Source organism: Colossoma macropomum, unplaced genomic scaffold, assembly GCF_904425465.1.
Source record: "Colossoma macropomum unplaced genomic scaffold, Colossoma_macropomum, whole genome shotgun sequence".
Classification (NCBI taxonomy): Eukaryota; Metazoa; Chordata; class Actinopteri; order Characiformes; family Serrasalmidae; genus Colossoma; species Colossoma macropomum.
Window position 1 is genome coordinate 28,625,558 of NW_023494790.1, and position 23,663 is coordinate 28,649,220.

At 40.2% G+C, this 23,663-nt stretch overlaps 1 protein-coding gene across 1 annotated transcript in view; it reads left to right on the forward strand.

The window, feature by feature from the left end:
• Positions 1–23,663, forward strand: part of dnah9 (dynein, axonemal, heavy chain 9) — a 156,656-nt gene that overhangs the window by 35,912 nt on the left and 97,081 nt on the right. Inside the window, exons 25-34 of the mRNA XM_036572951.1 lie at positions 1,086–1,211; positions 1,539–1,778; positions 3,286–3,446; positions 7,291–7,447; positions 8,619–8,723; positions 11,603–11,760; positions 15,491–15,629; positions 16,581–16,868; positions 21,955–22,165; positions 23,464–23,591. Coding sequence (XP_036428844.1) covers positions 1,086–1,211; positions 1,539–1,778; positions 3,286–3,446; positions 7,291–7,447; positions 8,619–8,723; positions 11,603–11,760; positions 15,491–15,629; positions 16,581–16,868; positions 21,955–22,165; positions 23,464–23,591 — 1,713 coding nt within the window. The remainder of the gene's footprint in view (positions 1–1,085; positions 1,212–1,538; positions 1,779–3,285; positions 3,447–7,290; positions 7,448–8,618; positions 8,724–11,602; positions 11,761–15,490; positions 15,630–16,580; positions 16,869–21,954; positions 22,166–23,463; positions 23,592–23,663) is intronic.

Here is a 23,663-nt window from a genome sequence, read left to right on the forward strand (position 1 = left end):
TATTCAGGCATCGACTTTTCAAGTATTCAAGCTTAAGCCTGCTTGTAAATTATTTAGAGGTGTGATAAATAGAAACAGGCACATCGGTAGTGCAGCATTTAAAAATACTATAAAAACTATGAGTATAGTGATTTGTATGCAATGTTTCACTTAATGTGCTGCACTAAATCCAGTTAAATGGGCCAAATTACATTATTTTTATGCAGCTTGTCTCCTATACCTTAGTAAGTTGTGGCCAAGCAGTGAGTGTTTGGTGTAGGGTTAAAGAACTTTCTCAGATTTTTCAACATTTCTGCATAATTAGATGGTTAAGGTTTAAACAGTGTCGTTCAGCATAGTTTGATGTGGATCATTGCACTCTGGAGAAACTTCACTGGAGTTGTTAACATTGGTGATGATAGGAACCAGACATCTGAAGTTTAATGGCTCTAAAAGCTGCCTCACAGAAAGTTATCACATAAAATGGTTATCAGTACTCTACATTATGCCTGTGCCATCGTCTAATGATTTTGGCCTTAATTTTTTTTCAAAAGCCATGGCATGCAGGGCATTGTATGTGAAAGAAGTACCCAAAGAAAACTTTTTTCAGATTTATCACTATTTTACTATTATAAGCATTATATATAAAGGCTTCTGTGTAATATCACTGTTGGTTTTGGATATTTAGTAAATATAATGACTATATCTGAGTTGTAGACATCACAACTTCTGGCTCCTATCACCAGGATCTCCTTTAAGGTAGTTGAATGTGAAATAAAGAAGAAAGTGAGCATCTACAGTGGAACGTCACAATAAATACTGGAAGTATTTCTGGCTTTACCCTCCCTGTAAAAAATGACTTGTCAGTTCAACCTAAATAATTACTTCATGTAGTAACAAGCAATTAAACTAGTTATATTCAACTCAAAAAAATGCTTTGAAAGAATCGTTCATTTCAAGTATTTATTTAGGTTGAATTGATGAGCCACGTTTTACAGTGCTGAGAAAGCCAATTTCTTACCCCACTGCAGACATCAATGTAAAGATTAAAATGCTCCATCTAATGGTAATGAAATATTTCAGTGTAGCGTGATGTTTTTTTTCAGGTTGAAATATGGCTGAATAGAGTTCTGGACACAATGCGGGCTACCGTGCGCCACGAGATGACGGAGGCAGTTGTAACATATGAAGATAAGCCCAGGGAACAGTGGCTGTTTGATTATCCTGCTCAGGTATGAAATCCCAGTCTGCTATTGTTCAGAGGCAAATCAAACGCTGCTTGTAAACACCCGCAGGCAGAATCCGCCAAGAATGAGAGAATATTTATGAAGGACCAGGAAACATGCTGCGGAATTAAGATAGTGGGAAATATTTATTGCGGTGTGTTAAATGTTTCATAGACAGTAGCTGTTGAACTTATCTTTTATGTGATGCAATAAATTCAGCTACTTCTGTATTCCTGGAAAATGTTCAGTTGGAAGGTGGATGCCAGGGTGCACTCTTTGATGCTGCTGCATGCTGTGTGCGTGAATGTGTTTCTTTTTGTGTGTGTATTTTAGGTTGCACTCACCTGTACTCAGATCTGGTGGACGTCTGATGTGGGCATGGCCTTCTCTAGGCTGGAGGAAGGCTATGAGAACGCTATGAAGGAGTACTACAAGAAACAAGTGAGCCAGCTAAACACCCTTATCACCATGCTGATTGGGCAGCTCAGCCCTGGGGACAGGCAGAAAGTCATGACCATCTGCACCATAGACGTCCACGCCAGAGACGTGGTGGCAAAGATCATCGCTCAGAAGGTACCACTATCAATCTTCAGGGGCCATATATCATGGAAAACTGATTTTTTTTCACTTTGAAGTAAGAGTTTGATGTATACGTTGTTTCCAACCACACCACTCATTCTCCAGTTTGTGTGCTTCATGTATAGTAATAAATCAGTTAAAAAATCAGTTTCAGTAATTGTTTTTGTGATGTCACAAAGATGACCTTTACATATATCTACTTGTTCAGCCTATAGTAGTGTAGCCCTGCCCATTGACATGAAGTTATGTGGACTGTTTCTGCCCTGCTTTCTGAATGAGGTGCAATGCAGTGCGGCCAATCAGAACAGAATCATTTTCATATCTCAGCCTTAAAGGCACAGTAACAAAAACAGCCTGTTTAATTCTAATCAGTAAAGATAGGTTGGAAAATAGTAATTTAAAAATGAAATAATGTTTTTTTTGGTGCATAAACCCACACAAACATTATAAGGGAAAAATCTGTAAGATTTTATTTGAAGGCTACCTACATACGGGCACATGCATAATCATTGAAATCATTATACAGCAAAACTGGCGCATTTAAAAGCTAGGTACATCAGATATGTAAGTAACACTGTATTGACATAAAGGGCCTTTTGCTATAGCAATGGACATTTATTCCATTTATCAGACTGTTTAAAAGAACTTAAAAAACAGAGGCTTAGTACAAATTGCCGTATACTCAATCAAGTCTATGAAAAATGCCCTCAAACTAAAGTTATACAGGAAAATGTGCAGATAAATATGCATGAAAAAACATCACTTTAGTTTGAGGGCATCTAAATCTTCCATAAAACTGATACAAGGTGTTTTGTAATTAGGCCTCTACGTTGTAACTTTAATTTGATGGAAATGATCCTTCATAACAGTGTTATAAGTGGAACAAATGTCTGTTACTTTAGTTAATGTCATTTACCTCATAAAACATCTCATGTTGCTTTGCAAATACTGATATAAGCTGTTCAAATGCTCAAGTTTCTTATATATTTAAATAAGTTATACAGTGTTTATGCATGTGTTATGAAGTCCCCATCTAGGTAGCCTTCAGATAAGGGATATGCCCCTTTAATGTAATTTATCCACATGTAGTGGGCTACTGTAGTGTCTGCAGTGTCATTTTGCATTCAGTCACAGTCAGCACACAGGGAGTGATATTCATTAACTAAAGGAAAGTCGGCGCCGCATTAGCTTTTTTCGCTAAGGGACTTTGGAATACTTTTTCATTAAGGAATATGCATGCAATATTATTTGCCTTCTTAGCAAAATAGTTCCGATGTGTTATTCCCTTATGATTTCTCATATTTTGGATTCACTTGAATGACTGTTATTAAGTCAAATAGAAATCCTAATGAAAGTGAAGTGAAGAGAGTGGCTTAGACACTGGATAATTTCGTTCACACTGCTCAGGTGTTACATTCTCTCATGCTAATCCTCCGTAATCATCTCCCTCGTTGTGCCGTGCATATTGTAGCTCAGTCTGTGCTGTCTTCTTCGCTCTCAGGTGGAGAACTCTCAGGCCTTTTTGTGGCTATCTCAGTTGCGCCACCGCTGGGATGAGAGCGAGAGGCACTGCTTCGCCAACATCTGCGACGCTCAGTTCCTCTACTCCTACGAGTACCTGGGCAACACGCCACGCCTCGTCATCACACCGCTCACGGACAGGTGAGGAAGCCCAGCGGAGACTGAGCCGCTTTAGGCTGGAAGACTGTCTTCTTATGAGACATCTTCCAGCCTGAGATGAATGCATATCACTGTGGCAGAGTTTGGAGGCAGTTAACCCATTCAGCTCTTAGCTTACTATTCAACTATTATTCTTAGTAAACACAGTGAAATTACTGTGGACTATCAGTCAAAAGATTAGACACCGCCAAACTGTGAAGGAATCTGGTCCTACAGGAGGAGTTCCCCACCCTCTCTTAAAGGAATACTTTGCTGAAAAATCAGATTCACGCAGTTTTCCACTTGTCCCACATGTAGTCAATGAGCCAAGACATGTTTGGTGTTAAAACGTTGCTTCTTTAGTTTATAACTGGAGCTATGAGGCTAACGTTGCTAACAAACACTAGAGGTCAATAGTCACTCAAATCTTTTCCGTAAATTCACCCCCAAAACTTCTCTCAGCCTGCTCAAACTGCATCCACACAGTGCCAGAAACCACATAAGCATGTCTATGCAGAATACTTAACAACTCAGTGCTAACTAATGTACATAAGCTTCCATTACTTGGTATCAACATTAGTCTCATAGGTGCAGTGCAAAACTGAAGAAGCGAACTTCACACACTACACGTCTTAGCTGATCAACTACATTTAACTGGAAAAAGAACTTTTTTTAACTATCACTGTAAAGGATTACAATCTGTTCAGATTAGTCGGGTGCAATCCATCACTTTGAAACTGTGTATTGTTTTAGCTGTTGTGATAAGGACTTCTTATTTTTTGACACTTAAATGTTTATTTATTTTTTTAAATATATGTAGGTACACACAATAAGGAAAGTTTACAGTTGGAAGAACATCAAAGGAAGGTTTAAAGGGAAGTTTTTAAGGGAAATGAAATAAAATAAAATGCCTATGGTTGCAAAGGTCTAATATCAAAAGAGTGCATTTAAAGATGAAATATCCTTATTTATGTCAGTTCAACCATACGTGTTTCTATGGTTTCATACATCATCCATTTTTCCACCTACTAACATACGTTTTCTCTTCTTTTCTGCCTACTGTTCTACTGTAGGAAGTTCAATCTCATACTGATTTCTTGTTATTCTGTCATTATCTGTAACATGATGATTTATATTTCCAGGGCACGTAACTTTGCTTTCTTTGGGAACTTAATGGCCCAACATATCTTTAACCGTAATATATACATTTTCCCAAAAATAGTACAAATTATTACTTTCTCATAAGCTGTATTGTATGTATGATTAGCCCCCTTACTCCCACACATCCTTCAGCATAGTTGGCGATAACAGTTTGTTTACAACATTTCAGGTGTTGTAAAATAGCAGGTCAGATTTTTCCATTTCAATTCTTTCCCTATATTGAATTAGCACTAATGTGTTATGTTACACACATTTTAACCCACTCGTCCTCTGTGATATCAAGGGCTAAGGACTTAAAGGGGATGTCACCAAAGTCTCTTAAAGGGGTGGCCAGCCAGGTAGTGGGCCGAGCTGGGTTTAAAGTGTTAAAGAAAGTGAGCGTCCCATTAAACACTCTCCTGCTCAAAGTAAACAGCAGGTTGCCGAAGCTCCTTGGCAAGCTGTTTATACGAAAGTGCCCCAAACGGTCTCTAGTTGTCTTTGAAACAACAACAAAGCGGAGACGGGCGTCTTTGATGGAGAAATCAATGGCGCTGCGTCTTGCCGAGCATATGGCGGGCTTTTCGTAGCTCCGGCAATGCTCTGTTGACCATGTCAGAGCTCTGGCTTTCATCCACGTTGAGATGAATGTGCTGAGGAATGCTACCAGTGCAGATGGCTCCATTATGCGTTGGGCCTCAGAAGTTCTATAATGTGCATTAAGAAAAAAAAAAGCTGATTCTTCCCATAAACATAAACTGCCGAATTACGCTTTTGGTAATTAATAGCGAGGTTGTTAAGGGCATTTGATTCCATATGTAACAGAAAGAGGCTCTTTGTAAGCACATATTTATGTGAAGTATTCAGATTTAGGTCTTGCAAAAATGGCATCTTAGGAACTCCTGTTTCACTTGTGTTCTCTAAACTAGCGTTTGGAATCAGGCCCAGGTTATGAGATCCGTGTAGCATTGCCAAAATATTCCCTTCAATAGCAAACAGTCAGGAGCGAAGACATTCTCTTCAGGTTTGCAGTATTTCTGCACTGAGTGAATCACAGGTCATTAAAATTAGTATGCCAAACTGCAAGGCTTTACTCAAACTAGCATAGATAGATACAGCATTGTGTGTTTCCAAATGTGTGCTTAAACACAGATATTGGTAGAATTTTATGCACTAGAAAACGTAACAAAAGTCAGAGACCTCCCTTCTGTTCTTCAATTTTTAATCAAAACGGCTACTAAGTACAAGTTATTCATTTTTTAGCTTCAGAAAAAATAACATAAAACAGGTGTGTAACAGAAAATTACACAAAAGCTTCCAACACTAAGAATAATATCAAATGTATCAGTATTTATTAGTCCACTCTTTACTTTTGTATGCTCTACTGTCACTTTAACTCTTCCAGTTACAGCTGTCCTCCCAGCACAAGTTGCTCCCGGCAGAGTCATTGACATTATGTTCCCCTTCAAAGAGACTCTAACATTCACACAGGCTAAACTACCCAAACACACCTTCAAATTTCTTTCTCATGTAAATCTAAAATGGCCAAAGGAAATACTTCTGAGGATATTAGATATACAATAATCCACTTGCGTAAGCAAGACGGAATTCAAAGGAAAATAAATGGAAAGAGTTTCAAAACTGGAGTTCAGAACATTGTTAAAAATGTAAAGAAACGCTTAACAACTTAACACTCCTAGCAACTCTGCAAGACCATGTAGACCATCAACATTGTCACCATCAGATAAACAGCACTTTAAGCTTTCAACTTTGAGAGAGAGGAGAAAATCAAGCTCCACTCTTGATTTAGATCTGAAAAAGTCCACAGGTGTTTCTGTCCATCCTTCCACTGTGAGAAGACAGCTCAACACTATGAGTCTGAAATGATGTGTAGCTGTCAAGAAGCTGTTACTGAGAAAAGGAAACAGACAAAAAAGAAGACCATTTGCTCTAGAACACTGAAACTGGACAAAGTCCAGACCTAAACATCACTGAATGTGTTTGGTATTACTGGATTGTGAGAAGCAGAAAATGTGATCAACTTCTAAGACTGAACTTTGGAGGTGTGGAGAATATACCTGCAGATTTCTTTGAAAAATTAAGGCAAGGGTATTTAAAAAGAATGGAAGCTGCAGTAGCGCAAAGAGTGGAATACTGAAAAAATGATATTATATTTAATCATTGTGGCTTCTGTGTAATTTTCTGTTAAATATATGTTTTCTGCTGTTTTTCTTGATGCTGAAAAATGAATAACTTGTATTTGAACGTCTGTTTTGACTGAAGATTAAATAATGAAAGGTGATTTCTGAGTTTCGCACAGTACTGTATGTATTGTTCAGTTGATGGGCAGAATAACATATGTGTAAATCAAGGATGTTAGACTGGGTTCCTTCCAGGCTTCAGCTCTGCAGAGATTAGTGTTTTCCCTCTTCTGACACTCCAATTTCTCAAACTCATGAAGGGTTGTTAATGGATGAGTCACCGCTAAACTCTGCAGAGCTGTGACCCGGAAGGAACTCAGTTTGAAATCCCTGATATTTGATAGTTACAGATTACTATCGACCATATCAGTGCCCTATGTAAAGCAAGGGTCAGTACCTCTCTGGCTGTAGGTGTCATGAATATCTAAATTTCTCTTCTGTTTTGAACATGTATTTGAAATGCCTCTGAGTAACCCTTGTGTTCCTGTTTGTCCATTCCAACATAGATGCTACATCACACTCACCCAGTCGCTGCACCTTACCATGAGTGGAGCCCCAGCTGGTCCTGCCGGCACAGGGAAAACGGAGACCACCAAGGACTTGGGCCGAGCGCTTGGCATTATGGTCTATGTGTTCAACTGCTCCGAGCAGATGGACTACAAGGTGAATAGCCTCAATCATAAATGAATGAATCCAGCTAGTGTGAGTCGATATTCATAGGCCTTTTTTGAGTCATCTGTTTCTTTCTCCTTTGGTTGAAAGGTTGGTTTAAATCTGCATTCAGTTCAAAGTAATCGCTTGATGTTTCATTTTAATTAAGAGGCGAGGATAATTAGGGTTGCTGTGAGATATACATGTGGAGACAGAGCTCTCACTTTGCAGATTTTTTCAGCCTGTAATGCATCTCTCTTCTTATTTCTCTCTCTCTCTCTCTCTCTCTCTCTCTCTCTCTCTCTCTCTCTTTATTCATTTCCCTTTTCCCCGCCTGAGTCCGTCCATCATCTTATGAGTTGTGTATTAAGCTAAGCAAAGCTGTCCTCTCCCAACATGGGGGCTAGCAGATTAGTAAGGCTCTGATGGCTAGGCTTATTTACCTCCTAAGCCATGTCAACTATCTCCTCAGTATTCCGGCCTCATCTCTAGCCCGCCCCTGTATTTGTCTGGCGGTAACAGGAAGAAAAAAAGCCATATAATATGGCGGTCAATAGAGACGCGGCGCTAATCTCCTCATCCAGCTTGTACCTGCCTGCCGAGGCTGCCGCATCATTACTGGCCCTGGCTGTACACTGCAGTATGCTGTCGGAAAGAGCGAGAGCGAGTGAGAGAGAGATAGAAAAAAAAGAGGGGCTAGCGAGAGCAAAGTAAGGGAGCAAAATAAGCCACACTAGCTTTAGCATCACAGACACCTAGAATTAATCCTCTAGTCAGCCCTTGTCCATGTCAGAAAGCACTCTCCTTCTTCTGCTACTGGACATTCCTGTATCCAGTACATCTGAAGAGACTGTACTGGTTGCTTGGAAGTAGTCAAAGAATATTGGGTTAGGAATATTGAACATGGATCAAATTAGCAAGTGCTAATCCTCCTCTCAAAACCGTGGAAAGCTGAGGTTTATTGGCTATCGCAGGAGTGAGAATTATGCAGAATTCTCGTGACTCAAGTCCAGTGAGTCAGATCTTAAAAGAGAAATGACGGCCTGTATAATTCAGTTGTCATGGCGGCGCCTGTCAGTCACTGTCATCTGTTCTGAAATGATGTGGTTTAGACGCTAACAAGCACATAGCCAGTCCCCACTGTCTCACTCTCATCTCTTCTCTCCCTCCATCTCTCCTGCAGTCCTGTGGCAACATCTACAAAGGTCTGGCCCAAACGGGCGCCTGGGGCTGCTTCGACGAGTTTAACCGGATCTCTGTGGAAGTGCTGTCTGTGGTCGCCGTGCAGGTGAGCCAGCTGTCAGAGGATTTACACCTCATATTAGCGCCATGGCCACAGTCCCATATTCATCTCTGATTCATGCGATGCGTTTCACACTCAGTGGGATGCAGTTGCCCAGCAAAACCACAGCACTAGTCACTGATACTACAGGGAAGAATCAGTGTACTCAGTTCTATGGCAGTTCTAGAAGAACATTGATTCAGTGTAACAATATTTAGGGTGGCGTATTAATACACAGAGGCCCAAGTATTGACATACTAAGCCCTACTCCACAAGGGTCCTTGGGCTAGACTCCTAATGCTACAGTAACATACTTTGGATAAGAAATAGTATTCAATGTTCAGTATTCAAATACTGAAATCACTATTTCATTACGTTTGCTGGAAGACAGAGAAAATATACAGGCTAACAATTCAGTGAAATGTGATGGGTTTGCTCTTATTTGCAACAGAGTATGTCATATTATACTTTGCTGCTCCAAAACAGTGCCTGAATGTGAGCGTTAACAAAGCCACATGGTTAAGGACGTGGCTGAGAAGGCTTTGTCGCTAACTAGGCTAGCTACTGTAGCTGATTCTAGCCTGGTCTAGAAATTTTAAATATATTAATTTGACAAATAACATGATGACGCATTATCTACTGGGGAGAAAATACATTGTGTAGATTGTGAGTTCTCAACATACATTAGCTCTGTTAGCTCAATAGCTCATCTGAAGAGGCAGCCTCCATTATCCATCCAACCCGAAAACCTGTGTCTCTCAGCTGTTTTTGAACAATAAAACATGTTCTTCTGTGTGTTGCTATGTTTTTCTGCAACACTAGTGATTAACCAGATATATGTACATGACCTCTTATGGATACTCGAACGTCAAAACGATTGAGAATGCACATCTCTGGTCAGAACATGCTAAGTACATAATTGTAGGAGGAGCTTTATTTGAATGTTTCTCATGAACAAAGTGTAAAATTCACGAGATAAAACAGAGAAAGTTTCTGTTTGGATGCCTAATTGCAGTCTAAAGTAATGAAATGCTGTATATCTCAGTATTGAATTGTATTGTGGCTCAAGTACTGATATGACTATATCCTCACAATTTCTCCCCTACAAAATTCGAACTTTTCGCACTCGACAACTACAAAAACCCATTATGCTTCACATTTGCTTTTAGCATGCTAATCTGTCCATTTATCTTATACTGTCATTGCTTTATGTGCTGTGCTGTAGTGGAATAACATAACAACAACAATCTTAATTACTTTGTTATGTGAATCATACGGAACCTAAATACATAATTTACCCAAGATGATGGTCAAGATGACAATGATGAGCGTGCATAACTTACCCATGATGATGGTTGAGTTGACAATGATGAGCATGATAATGAGCGAGCTTCGTGTATGGCAGTGCATTTATCCAAGGCATTGTGCTGCCGTACAGCTGAACAGGTTTAATGGTGCATCCCTGGAGCTGGTGACTCAGAGATAGCTGCGCATGAAAACGAAGAGGCCTCTCTTTAACCGGCACCGCCGCCACTCTGTCTCCCCGAACCCTGGAAATGTCAGAGAAGTGAATGGGTGTCTCTGTGCTGTGATGAATAATGAATCGGTGCTCCCTTCTTTTCAGGGCACACTTGAAAAAGCAGCAAAGTACAATTCACAGAGAGCAAGGGCATCAGAGCGCTTGTGCTGGGATGCTCATCAGACGTCAGACGTCACTTCCTGTGCGCTCGAGACACAAAGCGTCAGGCATCTGGCAGGTGTCTTTTAGGCCCGCCGGCAGGCGTGATGGCAGGATACACACCATTGAAGTTATGTCCTCGCAAAAGCGAGATAGAATCAATTTTCCATTCGCTTAGTCAAAGGCAAACAGAAGGAACTGCAGACATATCAATATTGAGACAAATTAGCCCGCCACTGCCAATTACCACGGGAGGCAGTGCACTATTGCTAAATGGGCTCCTAAATATGGAGTGTTTTGTTTTCCTCTTAAATGCTAATAGTCAAGAGATTGTTCGCAACCATGGCAATTTAGTTAATACTTCTCCGGTTTCTCCGAATTCGGCTAAAGGAAAACAAATTCATCCGAAGTTTGCCTTCTGTCCCCTGATTTCCATGTTCTTCACTGATCTGCTGCTGCTTCCTGAAAGCCTTTCAGCACAGCTTGGGCTCAGCTGAGTTGTTTGCCTATAAGGTAATATGTAAAATTCACGAGTCTAGGTAAGAGCACGTAAGACACTTAAGCCTTGTATCTTCTTAAATCAGCTGCATGCCATACGTGGTGCATTCGTAATGCTTTAATATCACTGTTTATCTCCCACTTGAAGAGCTGAAACAGGTCTGCAGTGCTGCGAGGGCTGCATAATTTTGCACTTAGCAAACGCCAAGCCGCTTCCAGTACACTGCCACACAGGTGGAATGTATTATAGAACGTTATTTTCAGATATTCAGGCTGCATCCGGTGGCCTCTTCGCTCAATATTCAGCGGACTTACAGCCAAATTTGCCACAACTGCCTGAGATCAAACAGGCGCCCGTGCGCAGTCTCGAGACGGCGCAGATGAAGAGGTAGCGCAGATGGCTATGGGCTGGCTGCTCTCCCCTGTTTGTCACACCTCCATCTCAGTTACACCCTGACCAATGGCTAATTAAACCTAAACACTGTGATTTTCCTTAATGAAAAGCATTCCAAGCCTTGCACTCAGCTCAGTTTTTAATTACAGCCAACTGAGACAAGAGCATTGGATTGAGAAAAAGAATGTAGCAGTTGACTGTATGGAGGTCATTTCCTTATTTCATTGAAAAATGTTAAGTATTCAAGCATAAATGTAGCTACGCATTTACATGATACTACAGTTTGAGTGTATTGAGACTCTGTGCTGTTATCAGGTGAAAAGTATCCAGGATGCCATTCGAGACAAGAAGAAACGCTTTAACTTCATGGGCGAGGAGGTGAACCTGTTCCCTTCAGTAGGAATATTCATCACTATGAATCCGGGCTACGCTGGCAGGACGGAGCTGCCAGAGAATCTCAAAGCACTTTTTCGGTAAGTGCAGGATACACCTGAAGGTAGTCTAAGTGGTCAGGAAAAGTTTGTTCAGCATGCTAAGTGAAGGCTGACATTGAAACTTCATGTCTAGACTATATGCACACACTGGTTTTATTCATCCTTACTGTACATAGTCCTGGTCCTGAAGTACTTGTGCAATTTCCTGTTGTTTCTCTGATCTAACATCCCTGATTCGACACATCAGCTCATTAACAAGCCCTTCCTGAGTTGAAGTGTTTGTGCTGGAACGGGAAAACACTAAAATGTGCAGGGCTGTAATGTTTACTCGATTACAGTCAGTTATTATTGCTGCTAGGGATGGAAATGGCCAGGTTTTACTGAGGGAACCCTAGTGTGGTTTTTATTGTTATTTTTATTTATTTATTTTTTTAAACACATCCTAAAATGTCTGTTTCTGGTGCATTTCCACATTAAAATTACTTCAGAATTAACCTTCTATTCATAGTATTTTATAATTCACCCATACATGCTCTAATCTAGTGCACTTTCTGCATTAAAATACCAAGATGTTTCAAGAGCTGAAAGCTTGAACTGGATTAAATCAGGGTCTCCCACCTTTGTTGCTAAAAACGAAAGGAACAAAACCATTCAAATTCTTCATGTTGCCAACAGCAGTGTTTTGGACTGATTGCTGCAAACAAATCAAGGTCTCTATCCAGCCTAGGCCTCTTCATTACAGACCTTATAATTATTAATGCTTTGATTAAACACTAGAAATTCAGCCCAGACAAAAGAGTTTAATTGCAACATAAACCTCAGTCTTTAATCTATTTGTTTTTCTTAAATACAGATGATTTCCATTTCTATGGAGGGCAGCAAAAGAACAGGCAGGAAGAGGAGTTTTTGAATGTTTAACAACATCACTGAATTGGTCCATAAACAAATACAAATGTAATGTATAGACATGCTCTAAAAATTGAACAGAACTGCATGAAAAAAAAATCTCTTAAAATGTAATGACACTTTCATTGAAACTACTCAGGAACCAGGAATCTAGACAAACTTTTCAACAAGGCAGAGACTACAAAGAGACAGCAAAACTTCAAATACTTTTCAAAACAGCCACAATTGCGACCAAAATATTAAATCACTTCTTTCATGATGTGATCTAGACTGTCAGAAACATCCAGTGTCCAATTACTTTTACCTTGGATGAGTTGATACCATATAGTGTTTGTGTTTAGATACATAGCTAGCTCATAATGAATAGCTGACATTAACAGGATAGTTAGCTCAGTATCATTCATTACCTTCTGCTCAAGTCGCATTGGCTATCATGCTAATCAGAAACATGTTAAACTGAGCTCCCTGATGGAATCACAAAAAAAAAATCAGTTACATTGAATAGACTAGATATTCAAATGAATATCATAATGTGGTCGTTAGCATGGAGACTGGATGGGTGGACACAGCTGCAACTCTGTAGCTTTTCTTTGGCTGAATGGGCTGGAGGCTGAACTTGAGGCGCGTTCAAGAAGTACTTAATTTCATGCACATGCTTTGGAACAGTCTAAAACAACTATACACTAAGAAAAATAGAGATTTTTCGAAATCTGAGCCGTAACACCGTTCCATAACATGGATTTCATAACATTCCAGCCCATTATTATCTCCGCCGATTATTAGGTGCTGTCAAGTGGGTTCTGGCTTCTAGTGATCGTATGGATAGTGTTTTTCAAATAATGTCCTGTCTTCTCTGTAGGGCCTCTGAATGGCTTGTTCATGATTCCTCTGATTATATCTGTTACTGGCTGTCGTCTTTTTCTTTTACCTTAAACTGTGCCAAGCATAATGGTCTTTTCCTATGAACTCATTCTTTTTATAATATGTCCAAAATAGGAGAGCTTCACTTTAGTTATTTTGGCCTTGAGTAAAAAGTAAGGCTTTATTTGATTTATTTGTTTTCTTCACCATCCAAATTTCACTGATTAAAATGCGCCTCCTCAGTGAATGAGCAGTGATTATTTGGATAAATTAGTAATTAGTAATCATTTGTTATGATTAAAGATATGCTTGATGATCATGCATAATTTGAAAATAACAAATTTGGGAGGAGCACCATCCCTGAAGATCCTCCTCCTTCGTCCTCCTAAAGCTCCATCTCTACCTTCCATTTCTCATGACAGAGCTCTCGCAGCAGCTGTGAGACACCATCACTGCCCACGGAACATGCCACTCAACTCTCCCTCTTCTTGCCATAGAACTCGACTCTGTTGTTTCAGTTCTCATGACAGAATCAGTGTTGTCTGCAGGCCAGGGACCTCTGGATCACTGTCCATCTCTTCGCATGCTGCCAGAGCTACTACTCCTACACTTGTAAACAATCCAAAACTCCAGAAAAGTTCTTGGAGTGTCCTGCCTTCTAGCTTAAGGCAGTAGCCACCCAGAACTCCAGCCCGAGTTTGCTCATAATCATAGGGCCTTACCAATCTCGAACGCTTCTCGAACGCTTGCTCAAAAACTGTCACAGTGAATTACAGACAGCATCTCACTTCTTTTATACAAGGATGGAAGACACAGAAAGCTCCTCTTCCATATGCTGATCCATTTACATTTTATTTGAAGTGTGGACATGTACATGTTGTAAGATTTCAGTGAGTTCAACAGGGCATCAGGAAAGTCTTTGAATGTGTGCAAAACATTAGGTTTATAGGGGTGAATTCTCTTACTGTTCTTTTGAAAGAGACATGCCAATTTATGTCAATCATTCTACTGAAGTGGTTCAGAGTTGAAAATTTCAGACCTTTTAACTGAGTTGGACTTTAGACTAAAATTCTTTTGCTTTAAGTGACCCTGCACCTTAATTATGTTTATTTTAATAAAACAAACTTTCTTTTTGTCACTAAAACTTTACCAAATGTTTTCATTAGTGACAATTGTAGCTAATTTTAAGCAAATCTCAAAAACGCTGGCCAGAACATGACTAGCAAACACAGCTTTGAACAGTTTAGCACACATAAAAGCATTATAATATATAATATAATGCTATTTTTATTAAAACACAACTTTACTTAATTGCAAAAAGATGTTTTTAGTAATTATTAATGTTACACACTGATTGTCAGACTTTGGGGCACATTTACTTCAATACAATGGGATCTAACTGCTCACCATGTGGTCATGAGGGACAGGGATACAGTCTCACTTCCTGCTCTAAAATGCAGGGGTGTGGCTACAATATGGATTAAAACTGTTTGTGTTTCGGTAGTGACGTTAAAACACAGGGCAGCATTAAAAAAAGTGTGTGTATATATATGTATATATAACTAAATAATCAATCTAATTAAACTATGACAAATCTAAAGCTATCAATAGAAAGTACCCTATAAATGATGATTTTTATATATAGTTAGCTTATTGCTGTCTCAGTTAAAGCCTTGGGTTTAAATAGTTTATGACATATTCCTTGCAAATATCAAAGGTCTGAATACTTTGTTTCAGTAAATAAATTGTTATATTTTTTTTTGTGGGACAGCAGTTTGAACTAATTTGGTAAACTGATCCATACAGCTTTCTTGTCACATAATATGTCCATTAATGGTCAAATTAATCAGTAGGTTTCTCAGTTACTAATGCAATCTATGGTGACTGCACTAAAGGCCAGAGGTACTCCAGTACCGAGGAACCACCACTATAACTGCAGTGTTTTTGTGTATTTTACACAGTCAGCTTCTTAAGCAGCTTTTCTCCCTTCACTCCTCTGCAGGCCCTGTGCCATGGTAGTGCCAGACTTTGAGCTGATCTGTGAGATCATGCTGGTAGCAGAGGGCTTTATCGAGGCCAGACTGCTGGCCAGGAAATTCATCACTCTCTACCAGCTCTGCAAGGAGCTTCTATCCAAACAGGTGAAGCGCATTCAGCCATGCACAATGTTTACAACCTGCTATCACAAACTCATAGACAGCAAGGCAGTCGTGGATAAACATTGCAACCATCTGCATCATCCCACATTTTTAATAGAGAGAGTTTTAATAGAGGGAGCGCCTTCCAAGCTATTCTAATTGTTGAAATACTACCCTTTAGAGTGCAGTGTTTCATCTAATGGCCTTTTCTACCTCTTTCCATTTTCTATAAAGGCCATATTTTGACAGTTGCGGCAAGAACATTTGGATGTTATGGCAGTTATAGCCCACTGCTTTTGACTGCGTTATTATGAAACACCCAAATATTTTCCAAGCAAAAAGGTCTCAGCTTGCATATTGTACAATAAATAGTTGTAAATCTATATTATGTAAGATTTAGAGTATTGCACTTATTGGGCTTGGGCTCCAAGGAGCTTTTCAGAGAGAATGTTGTTTTATGATCTCTTTAGAGTAATTATTAAAATATAACTGTTTTATGACCCTCTTAAATTGCCAGGACCCGCCGGCAGGTCCAGACTTTTATTACATACTTCTGTAACCTAGAAATAACCTTTAGAAGTCTTCAGAAGTCTTAATTTATAGTTTGCTGTACTATTTACCCAAGTAAATGCATCATTTATTACTTTGTAGTTACACAGTAAAATTTCAGCTACATTTGGGTTGCATTCTTTATTGACAGGCTTGAGTCTACACAAGTTTCTTGATTTGTTTCAGTGTCAAGAAATGACAAAAATGTGGCCAAAATGTAAAGGAGGATTTTTACTATAATTTTTTTATCACATTTAAATCATATTAAAATACCTACTACAAACAAAGTGGTATCAATAAACAAATAATATCAAATTACACTGTGCTTTTTTAGCGTTGATTAACCTGCATAGAGTTTCATTACACAGTTAACATTTTTTTTTCTGACATGCTCTTATGTCTCAGGACCACTATGACTGGGGTCTGCGGGCTATTAAGTCTGTGCTGGTGGTGGCTGGCTCTCTGAAGAGAGGCGACCCAGAGCGGCCGGAAGATCAGGTGCTGATGAGGGCGCTGCGAGATTTTAACGTGCCAAAGATCGTGACGGACGACATGCCTGTCTTCATGGGCCTGATTGGGGACCTTTTCCCAGCTCTGGACGTCCCCCGCAAGAGAGACCTGGACTTTGAGAAGTTTGTGAAACAGTCTGTGCTGGACCTGAAGCTACAGGCTGAAGACAACTTTGTACTGAAGGTAAGGGCTGCTGCGAATTTCATGTCACCCTTCGGCTGTTGAGCTGCTCTGGAACAAACAGAATATTCAATAAGGCTTCAGCATGACTGCTGGAAGATGGTGTGGAGCGCTGTACTACATGCCACTTTTACTGAGCTTCGTTATGTTCAGGCCTACTCTATAAGATCAGATGCCCAAGTAAGACTGTAAGACAGGGATGCGGGAAGGTGTTTTAAGTTAGGCGTGCTGAAATTCTAAGCAAATTGAAATGATTTGCATTCTAATTTGAATAATTTTTTTTGATAATTCACATCAGACAGAATGTTTTATAACATACATTCTCTACCTGCCCTCTCATTCAGGATGAACTGAGTGGGAACCAATCAGATTGTTGATGTGTAACAGTTGGTGAGGGATGAGATTTAGCTCACTTTAATGAAAATACATTGTTAACTTGATGCACAGCTACTGCTGATTTTGAAAATATATCAGTAAACTAGAAAAGTAAAAAACTCCACTCTATAACAAGCATACTTAGGACTTAAGATCTCTCTATTATTATTATTATCATTATTATTATTGATATTAGCAGTTGCAGTCCTGAAATCTGGGGGTGCTGTAGCGCCCTCAGTCCTTTCTGTGTGGAGTTGCATGTTCTCCTCGTGTCTGTGTTGGTTTCCTCTGGGTGCTCCAGTTTCCTCCCATAGTCCAACTGGACATACTAAATTGCCCCTAGGTGTGAGCGTGTGAATGTATATGTCTGTCCGTCTGCCCTGCGATGGACTGGCGACCTGTCCAGGGTGCATCCCGCTTTCCGCCCAGTAACTGCTGGAGTAGGCTCCGGCTCCCAACAAGACCCTAGAAGGATAAGCGGCTTAGAAAATGTGTGTGTGTGTGTGTGTGTGTGTGTGTGTGTGTGTGTGTGTGTATAATAATAATAATGAGATAATCTTTTATAATAATGACTTAGTAACTCATAATTAGTACTTATAATAATAATAATAATAATAATAATAATTTAATAATTATGATGTTTCATCGCACAGTTTTAACACAGTATCTCATAATTACTACAGATTATCTATAATCCCGTATTATGAGATACTACGTCATAATTATAACTTGCTGTCTCATAATAATGAGATACTGTCTCACAACACTGAGAAATTGGACAGTGCTTAGACTTGCTGAGTGCCAGAGCCTGGGTTTTACCTTCTTTACCTTTAATTGTTTGGATGCTGTGTGACCCAGTGTGCAGTGGTCTTAACAGTAGCCAGTGAATGTATGTATATATAACTAACGCAGATAGCTCCTCATGAGCATTAGCTTGGTTGTGCAGTGTAATAGGCATCTGAATGTAACCTATCCTCTTGTAAGTCCTGTCTGCTTCATTTCACACCAGCTCACACGATTGACAGGTGCTACAGAGCAGCTCTCCCTGGTGGGCGGTTCAGAAGGGCTCAAAATGTCACAATGTCACCAGAAGAAAGATAGCCAGTGGCTTTGATTGATGTTACAATCACACTTCTTTCTTTTTTTTTTCACTGTCTCTTCCGTGCCTTTTCTCGAACATTGTCTTCCTTTTAGAGCCGTAAAGCTGCTGTTGTGTTTGAGGCAAATAGACATTAGTGTCATAGGAGTCTGGAAGTGGATATATTGGACAAATATAAGGAGAAGCAGGAATTACAGTGTAATAGTGCCTCAGGTGCCCCAGGCTGAGCTCTAATTTCCAGCATTAGGGCCAGCCGCAGATATCGGCTCGGCCCGCTCTCTCTTCAGAGCCAGGGGAAATAAGTGCAATCTCACACAGGTCAGAGAGCCACCCAAACAGCATAACAGCACTCCATCAGCGGGGGCCGAGCGCTTGCCGAGGTGTTTAACCCCTGCCACGGCGCGAGCGCAGGCGCACAGGCATCTGACTCTGGCCCACCAGGTCAATGGCATCTGTCCTGTCTGACAGACTGAACCCTGAGGCTGGGATCAGCCTCTGATTGGCCCAAAGAGTGGTACGGGGGTGTGGGGGATGAATGGGGGAAGCTCAGGGGTTAAACGGTCAGCTACCTTTAGAGCCTCCGTCCCTTACACCCATCACACATCACATCACCGCTGCAATCACAGCCCTCTGAGACAGCAAAACAGCCGACAGGGAGCGGCGTCAATGCCATTGATTGAACGTGCCATCTTTTTCTCTCCATCTCTGCCTCTCTCACTCTCTCTTGCTCTAATTTTCTTTTTCTCTCTTTCTGATGTTCTCTCTCTCTCTTTTCTTTCAAGATGGTTTTATTGGCGTAACTGTATCAAGTACATTGACTGTCTCTCTCTCTCTCTCGCACTGTTCTTCTTTGTCTCTCTCTATTTCTTGCCCTCTTTGTGACTCTTTTCCTCTTCCTTTTTCTTTCTTTATTCTCTAATTCTCTATGCCATTCTCTCTCATTCTATTTCTTTCTGTCTTTCTGGTCTCCATCTCTTTCATTGTCTGTTTATTTGTCACTCACTTTTGTCTCTCAATTCTTTCTTCCATTTCCTCTCTCTGTCTCTCTCTCTTTCTTTCTTTCTGTTCTCTCAATCTGTCCCTCTGTCTCTCTGTCTACCTCTCTAATTTTAGTCTCTCTGTCACTGCATTTCTTTCTTTCTTTCTGTTTTTTTTTCATTTTAGATAGTTGTATTGGAATAACTGTATCAAGCACATTGACTGTCCATCCCCCGTCTTTTTTATCTGTCTCTCTCTCCATCTTTCCCCTCTCTATTCTCTCACACTGTTTTCTCTCTTTGGCTTTCTCTTTTTGACTCCCTCAATTTCTTTTACTCTCTTGTTCTCCCTTCCATTTTCCTCCCTCTCTCTCTCTCTCTCTCTCTCTCTCTCTCTCTCTCTTTAATCTCTACCTCTTTCACTATCCATTTCTCTCTTTCTCTCTCTCTCTCTCTCTCTCTCTGTCACTGTCTCTCTTTTCTCTCTCTGGTACTCTCCTTCCCTCTCTCTCTCTCTCTCTCTCTCTCTCTCTCTCTCTCTCTCTCTCTCTGTGGTTTTCTCTCTGGCACTGTCATTCTCTATTCTTTATCTGTCTGTGTACCTCTGTTTCTTGCTCTCCCTATCTTGCTCTCTTTTTGTCTCTCGACTCCTTCCCTCTCTCCCTCAATCTTTCTCTATTCTCTCGTTCTCTCATTCTCTTTCTCTCTAGTCTCTCTTTTGCTGTCTATTTATTTCTTGCTTTCTGTCACTCTTTTTTTGCCCCTCTCTCTCTCTCTCTCTCTCTCTCTCTCTCTCTCTCTCTGTGTCTATAGCCTCTATCTGTCTTTCACTATCTGTTTCTCACTCTGTCTGTCACTCTGTCTTTGTCTCTCTGCTCTTTCCCTCTCTCTCGCTCTCGTTCTCCTGGAGGGGGGATTCTCTCGTTTAATATTTTCGTTCTCATCGTGTGCCAGAAACGTTCTAATCATGTAGTGTTTGGGCAGGCAGCTTCTGACTGAGCAGCCTGCTTGTCAGCACAGACACCAGTGCTGAGCTACTACCTACACGTCACACTCCACACTACGCTGACTGTCAGAGACTGTTCTGCATACTGTCCCACTAAACAAAACAGTCTTCTGCTTTCTACTTATCATCTTACTATACTATCCTACTGAAGCAAGGAATAAGTACACAATAAACTATCTAATTCCCTGAAACCTGGGCCTGTTATTCAGTTATTAATCTTAATAAACATTATCCAGTAAGTACTATGAAACAGATATGTTTTAAGCATGTGTAATTGTAAAGTAAAGAATGTGTGTATCCACATACAGACCCTTTGAATGGAAATTTGGTCACACATTTCATGTTTATGAAGTACAAGGCCCGAAACCATGGTAAACATACCCTACTTAGGAACATGGTTTGGTTAACAACAACATAGGAGATGCTGAGTGATATTCAGAGTTAGTCTTTAAGTTTTAATTTACTTAATTTACTGAAGGATCACCATCAGTGGAAATTTTGTAGGATAAAGGCCGTAACACAGTGAGCGGGACACAAATAAACAACATGAAAAGAAAGAATATTCTGACATGGTTTTTCACACCAAAACTATACACAGCAGACACAGTGTGTTTTTTTATTTTGCCAGGTTATTCAAAAGATTGTGGAGATGTCATTCCACACGAGACAAAGTACAAACCAAAAGGGCGGGTCTTCAAGTGCGATTCTGTTCTGTTTCTCACAGATCATTCAAACGGTGACACTGGACTGCTGTCCATTTTGTTGAAGTGAAAAGAGCAGAAAGAGCCTCATCACTTCATTCAGAAGCTGAAACTTTGAGTGCTTCCACATATAGTTCAGTGTTTATAGTCCAGTCCTGTTTGAGCTGCTTTTAAAGATTCTGTTCCTTCTGAAGACATCTGTTGTCTTGGTTGTCAGACATAGACGACTGTGGTTGGTCAGAGAGTTCATGCAACTGGAGAAAGTTCACAATAATTGAACATCAAGTCTTAATAAAATAATGTTGTATTTTTGCTCTCTGAAAAATCGTGTTTGGTGTGCAAGATATATGAAAGTATGGTGTAAGTATATGAAACACTTCAGGGTTTCCCACAGGCATATTCCAGAAGGAATGAAAACACTGTTTTTTAAATATGTAAAACATGAGCACATGTGGCAGTCTGAAGTTTCTCCAGTGGGGGCGCTATTAACATGCAAATCGATTTTGTGAAAATTCTCTTATAATCACATCTTTGCACCCTGAATCAGAATTATATTATGATGTGCCTAGAGATTCTCATCCCTATTTATTGTTCCATTATTCCGTGAACAAAACAATTGGGTTTAATAACTTGTTACATTAATACAGAATCCAGTGGATGTGTGCGTGGAATATATCGAATATTTACAAATGATTTTGAGTGGAGCTCAGACAATCAGAGTTTAGAACCATTTATTTGTTTAATTAAAATTCTTTTAAACACAGAAAATGAAAATAAAAATAAGCCTTTTGCAGCTTAGGCATTTTAGTCTTCAAACCCTCAAAATATGAAATCAGTGGTTGCCAGGTTGTGAAGGATTTGTAAGCTTAGGAACAAAGCTCAGTGAAGCTGTTTGTGGCAATGCTGCATTACCTAATTTCTCTCTCCTCAGGTGGTGCAGCTGGAGGAGCTGTTGGCTGTGCGCCACTCCGTGTTTGTGGTGGGCAATGCCGGCACAGGAAAGTCTCAGGTGCTGAAGTCCCTCAACAAGACCTATCAGAACATGAAGCGCAGGCCAGTGTGGGCGGACCTCAACCCCAAAGCTGTCACCAACGACGAGCTGTTCGGCATCATTAACCCAGCCACACGAGAGTGGAAAGATGGTGAGGACTTGACTCTGTATTTCTCTGCCTGTTTGAACCTGAATTAAATTGTGTTTTTGTATTTTAAACAAATTGATGTAGTATGTAAACACTGTTGAAGTCCATATTAGGAAACTAAGCTTCAAAGAAAAGCCAGTATTGAATTCAACATGGTTATGATGTCACAGCCATGAACACATCTACATATGACATTACACGTCCCTTTTAGGGCCCTAAACAGGATCCCTGGACAGGACTACCACAAGCTGTCTAAACTATATGAATGTAGACCATTTGTGTGTTGCTGATGATTGGATGCTCACTTGGGGTTAAATTACGGATCACCGTCTCAGCGTTTTGGATCCAGGGGTCTGTCTCATGACGCAGTACTTCTTACCTACCCAGCTAATTTTAAGATTAGTTTGATCTAACCCTGATGGCAGGGGTGACAGTGTTGCTTTTCTACCGATAGAAAAGCTTTACTTTCTACATATTTAGCATGATTCCTTTTTCTATATTTGGTATCTTCTCTTCATGTTTTACGTCATGAAATGTCATGCTTTCATGTGCACATGCATGAAGATTAAGTACAGCCTGAGTATCTAAGCCTGGATTATCAGAGAAAGTTGTTAACTGCTGTTGTTAGACAAGTTAACTGCCGCTGTGTTTATCAGAAAGCCTGTGCAAGTTAAGCCTGCTTCGTTAGACAGACCCCAGTTCCACTACATTTTCTTGTCCAACTACAAGCCGAAGCAAATGGCATAACCTTAATACCACATAAAACAAACCATACCTTTATCTTATTTTCCATTTTTTTGTGACATAATTAAAATTTGCTTTTTCCCCCCCCTCACTTGCACACCTTAGACAACAAAATCGTACAATTTTAAGTCAGAAGTTGTAGGGGGCTGCCTGGCAGTCACATGCCCTTAGCAGCTACTTATGTTGCTTATTAGGTAGAGCCGACTAGTAACTGCAGCAGTTATTTGAGTGGAAGATGGGGAAAACAGTTCAACGTTGTGTTGTTCCTGGCTGAAGCAAATATCTCTGTGACTTTCCGAAAGACCCCGACATTTGAAAAGAGTGGCTGAAGTTTTTCCACCATCCCTGAAGATTTCAAGAAATTCTTAGAACTTTATTTGTTTTTCATTTCTCCCTGGACTGCTCTTTGAACAAGGGACAGTACAGGGAGGCTAACTTCATATGAAATTAAAAAAAAAGATAGAAAAAAGTAAAATATGGCCCTTTTAAATGCTTGTTCTGCTCTCCAGTTGCCCACTGTTTTGCAGCATGACACTGAGAATAGGATTTCATTTCAGGCCTGTTTTCTAATATCATGCGTGAGTTGGCCAACATCAGCCATGCGGGGCCCAAGTGGATTGTGCTGGATGGCGATATTGATCCGATGTGGATTGAGTCTTTGAACACAGTAATGGACGATAACAAGGTACAGCTCTTAGTCTTCACATTTCGGGTTCAGTGAAGTGCATTTAAACTGCAGGGCTTGAATCATATTGCC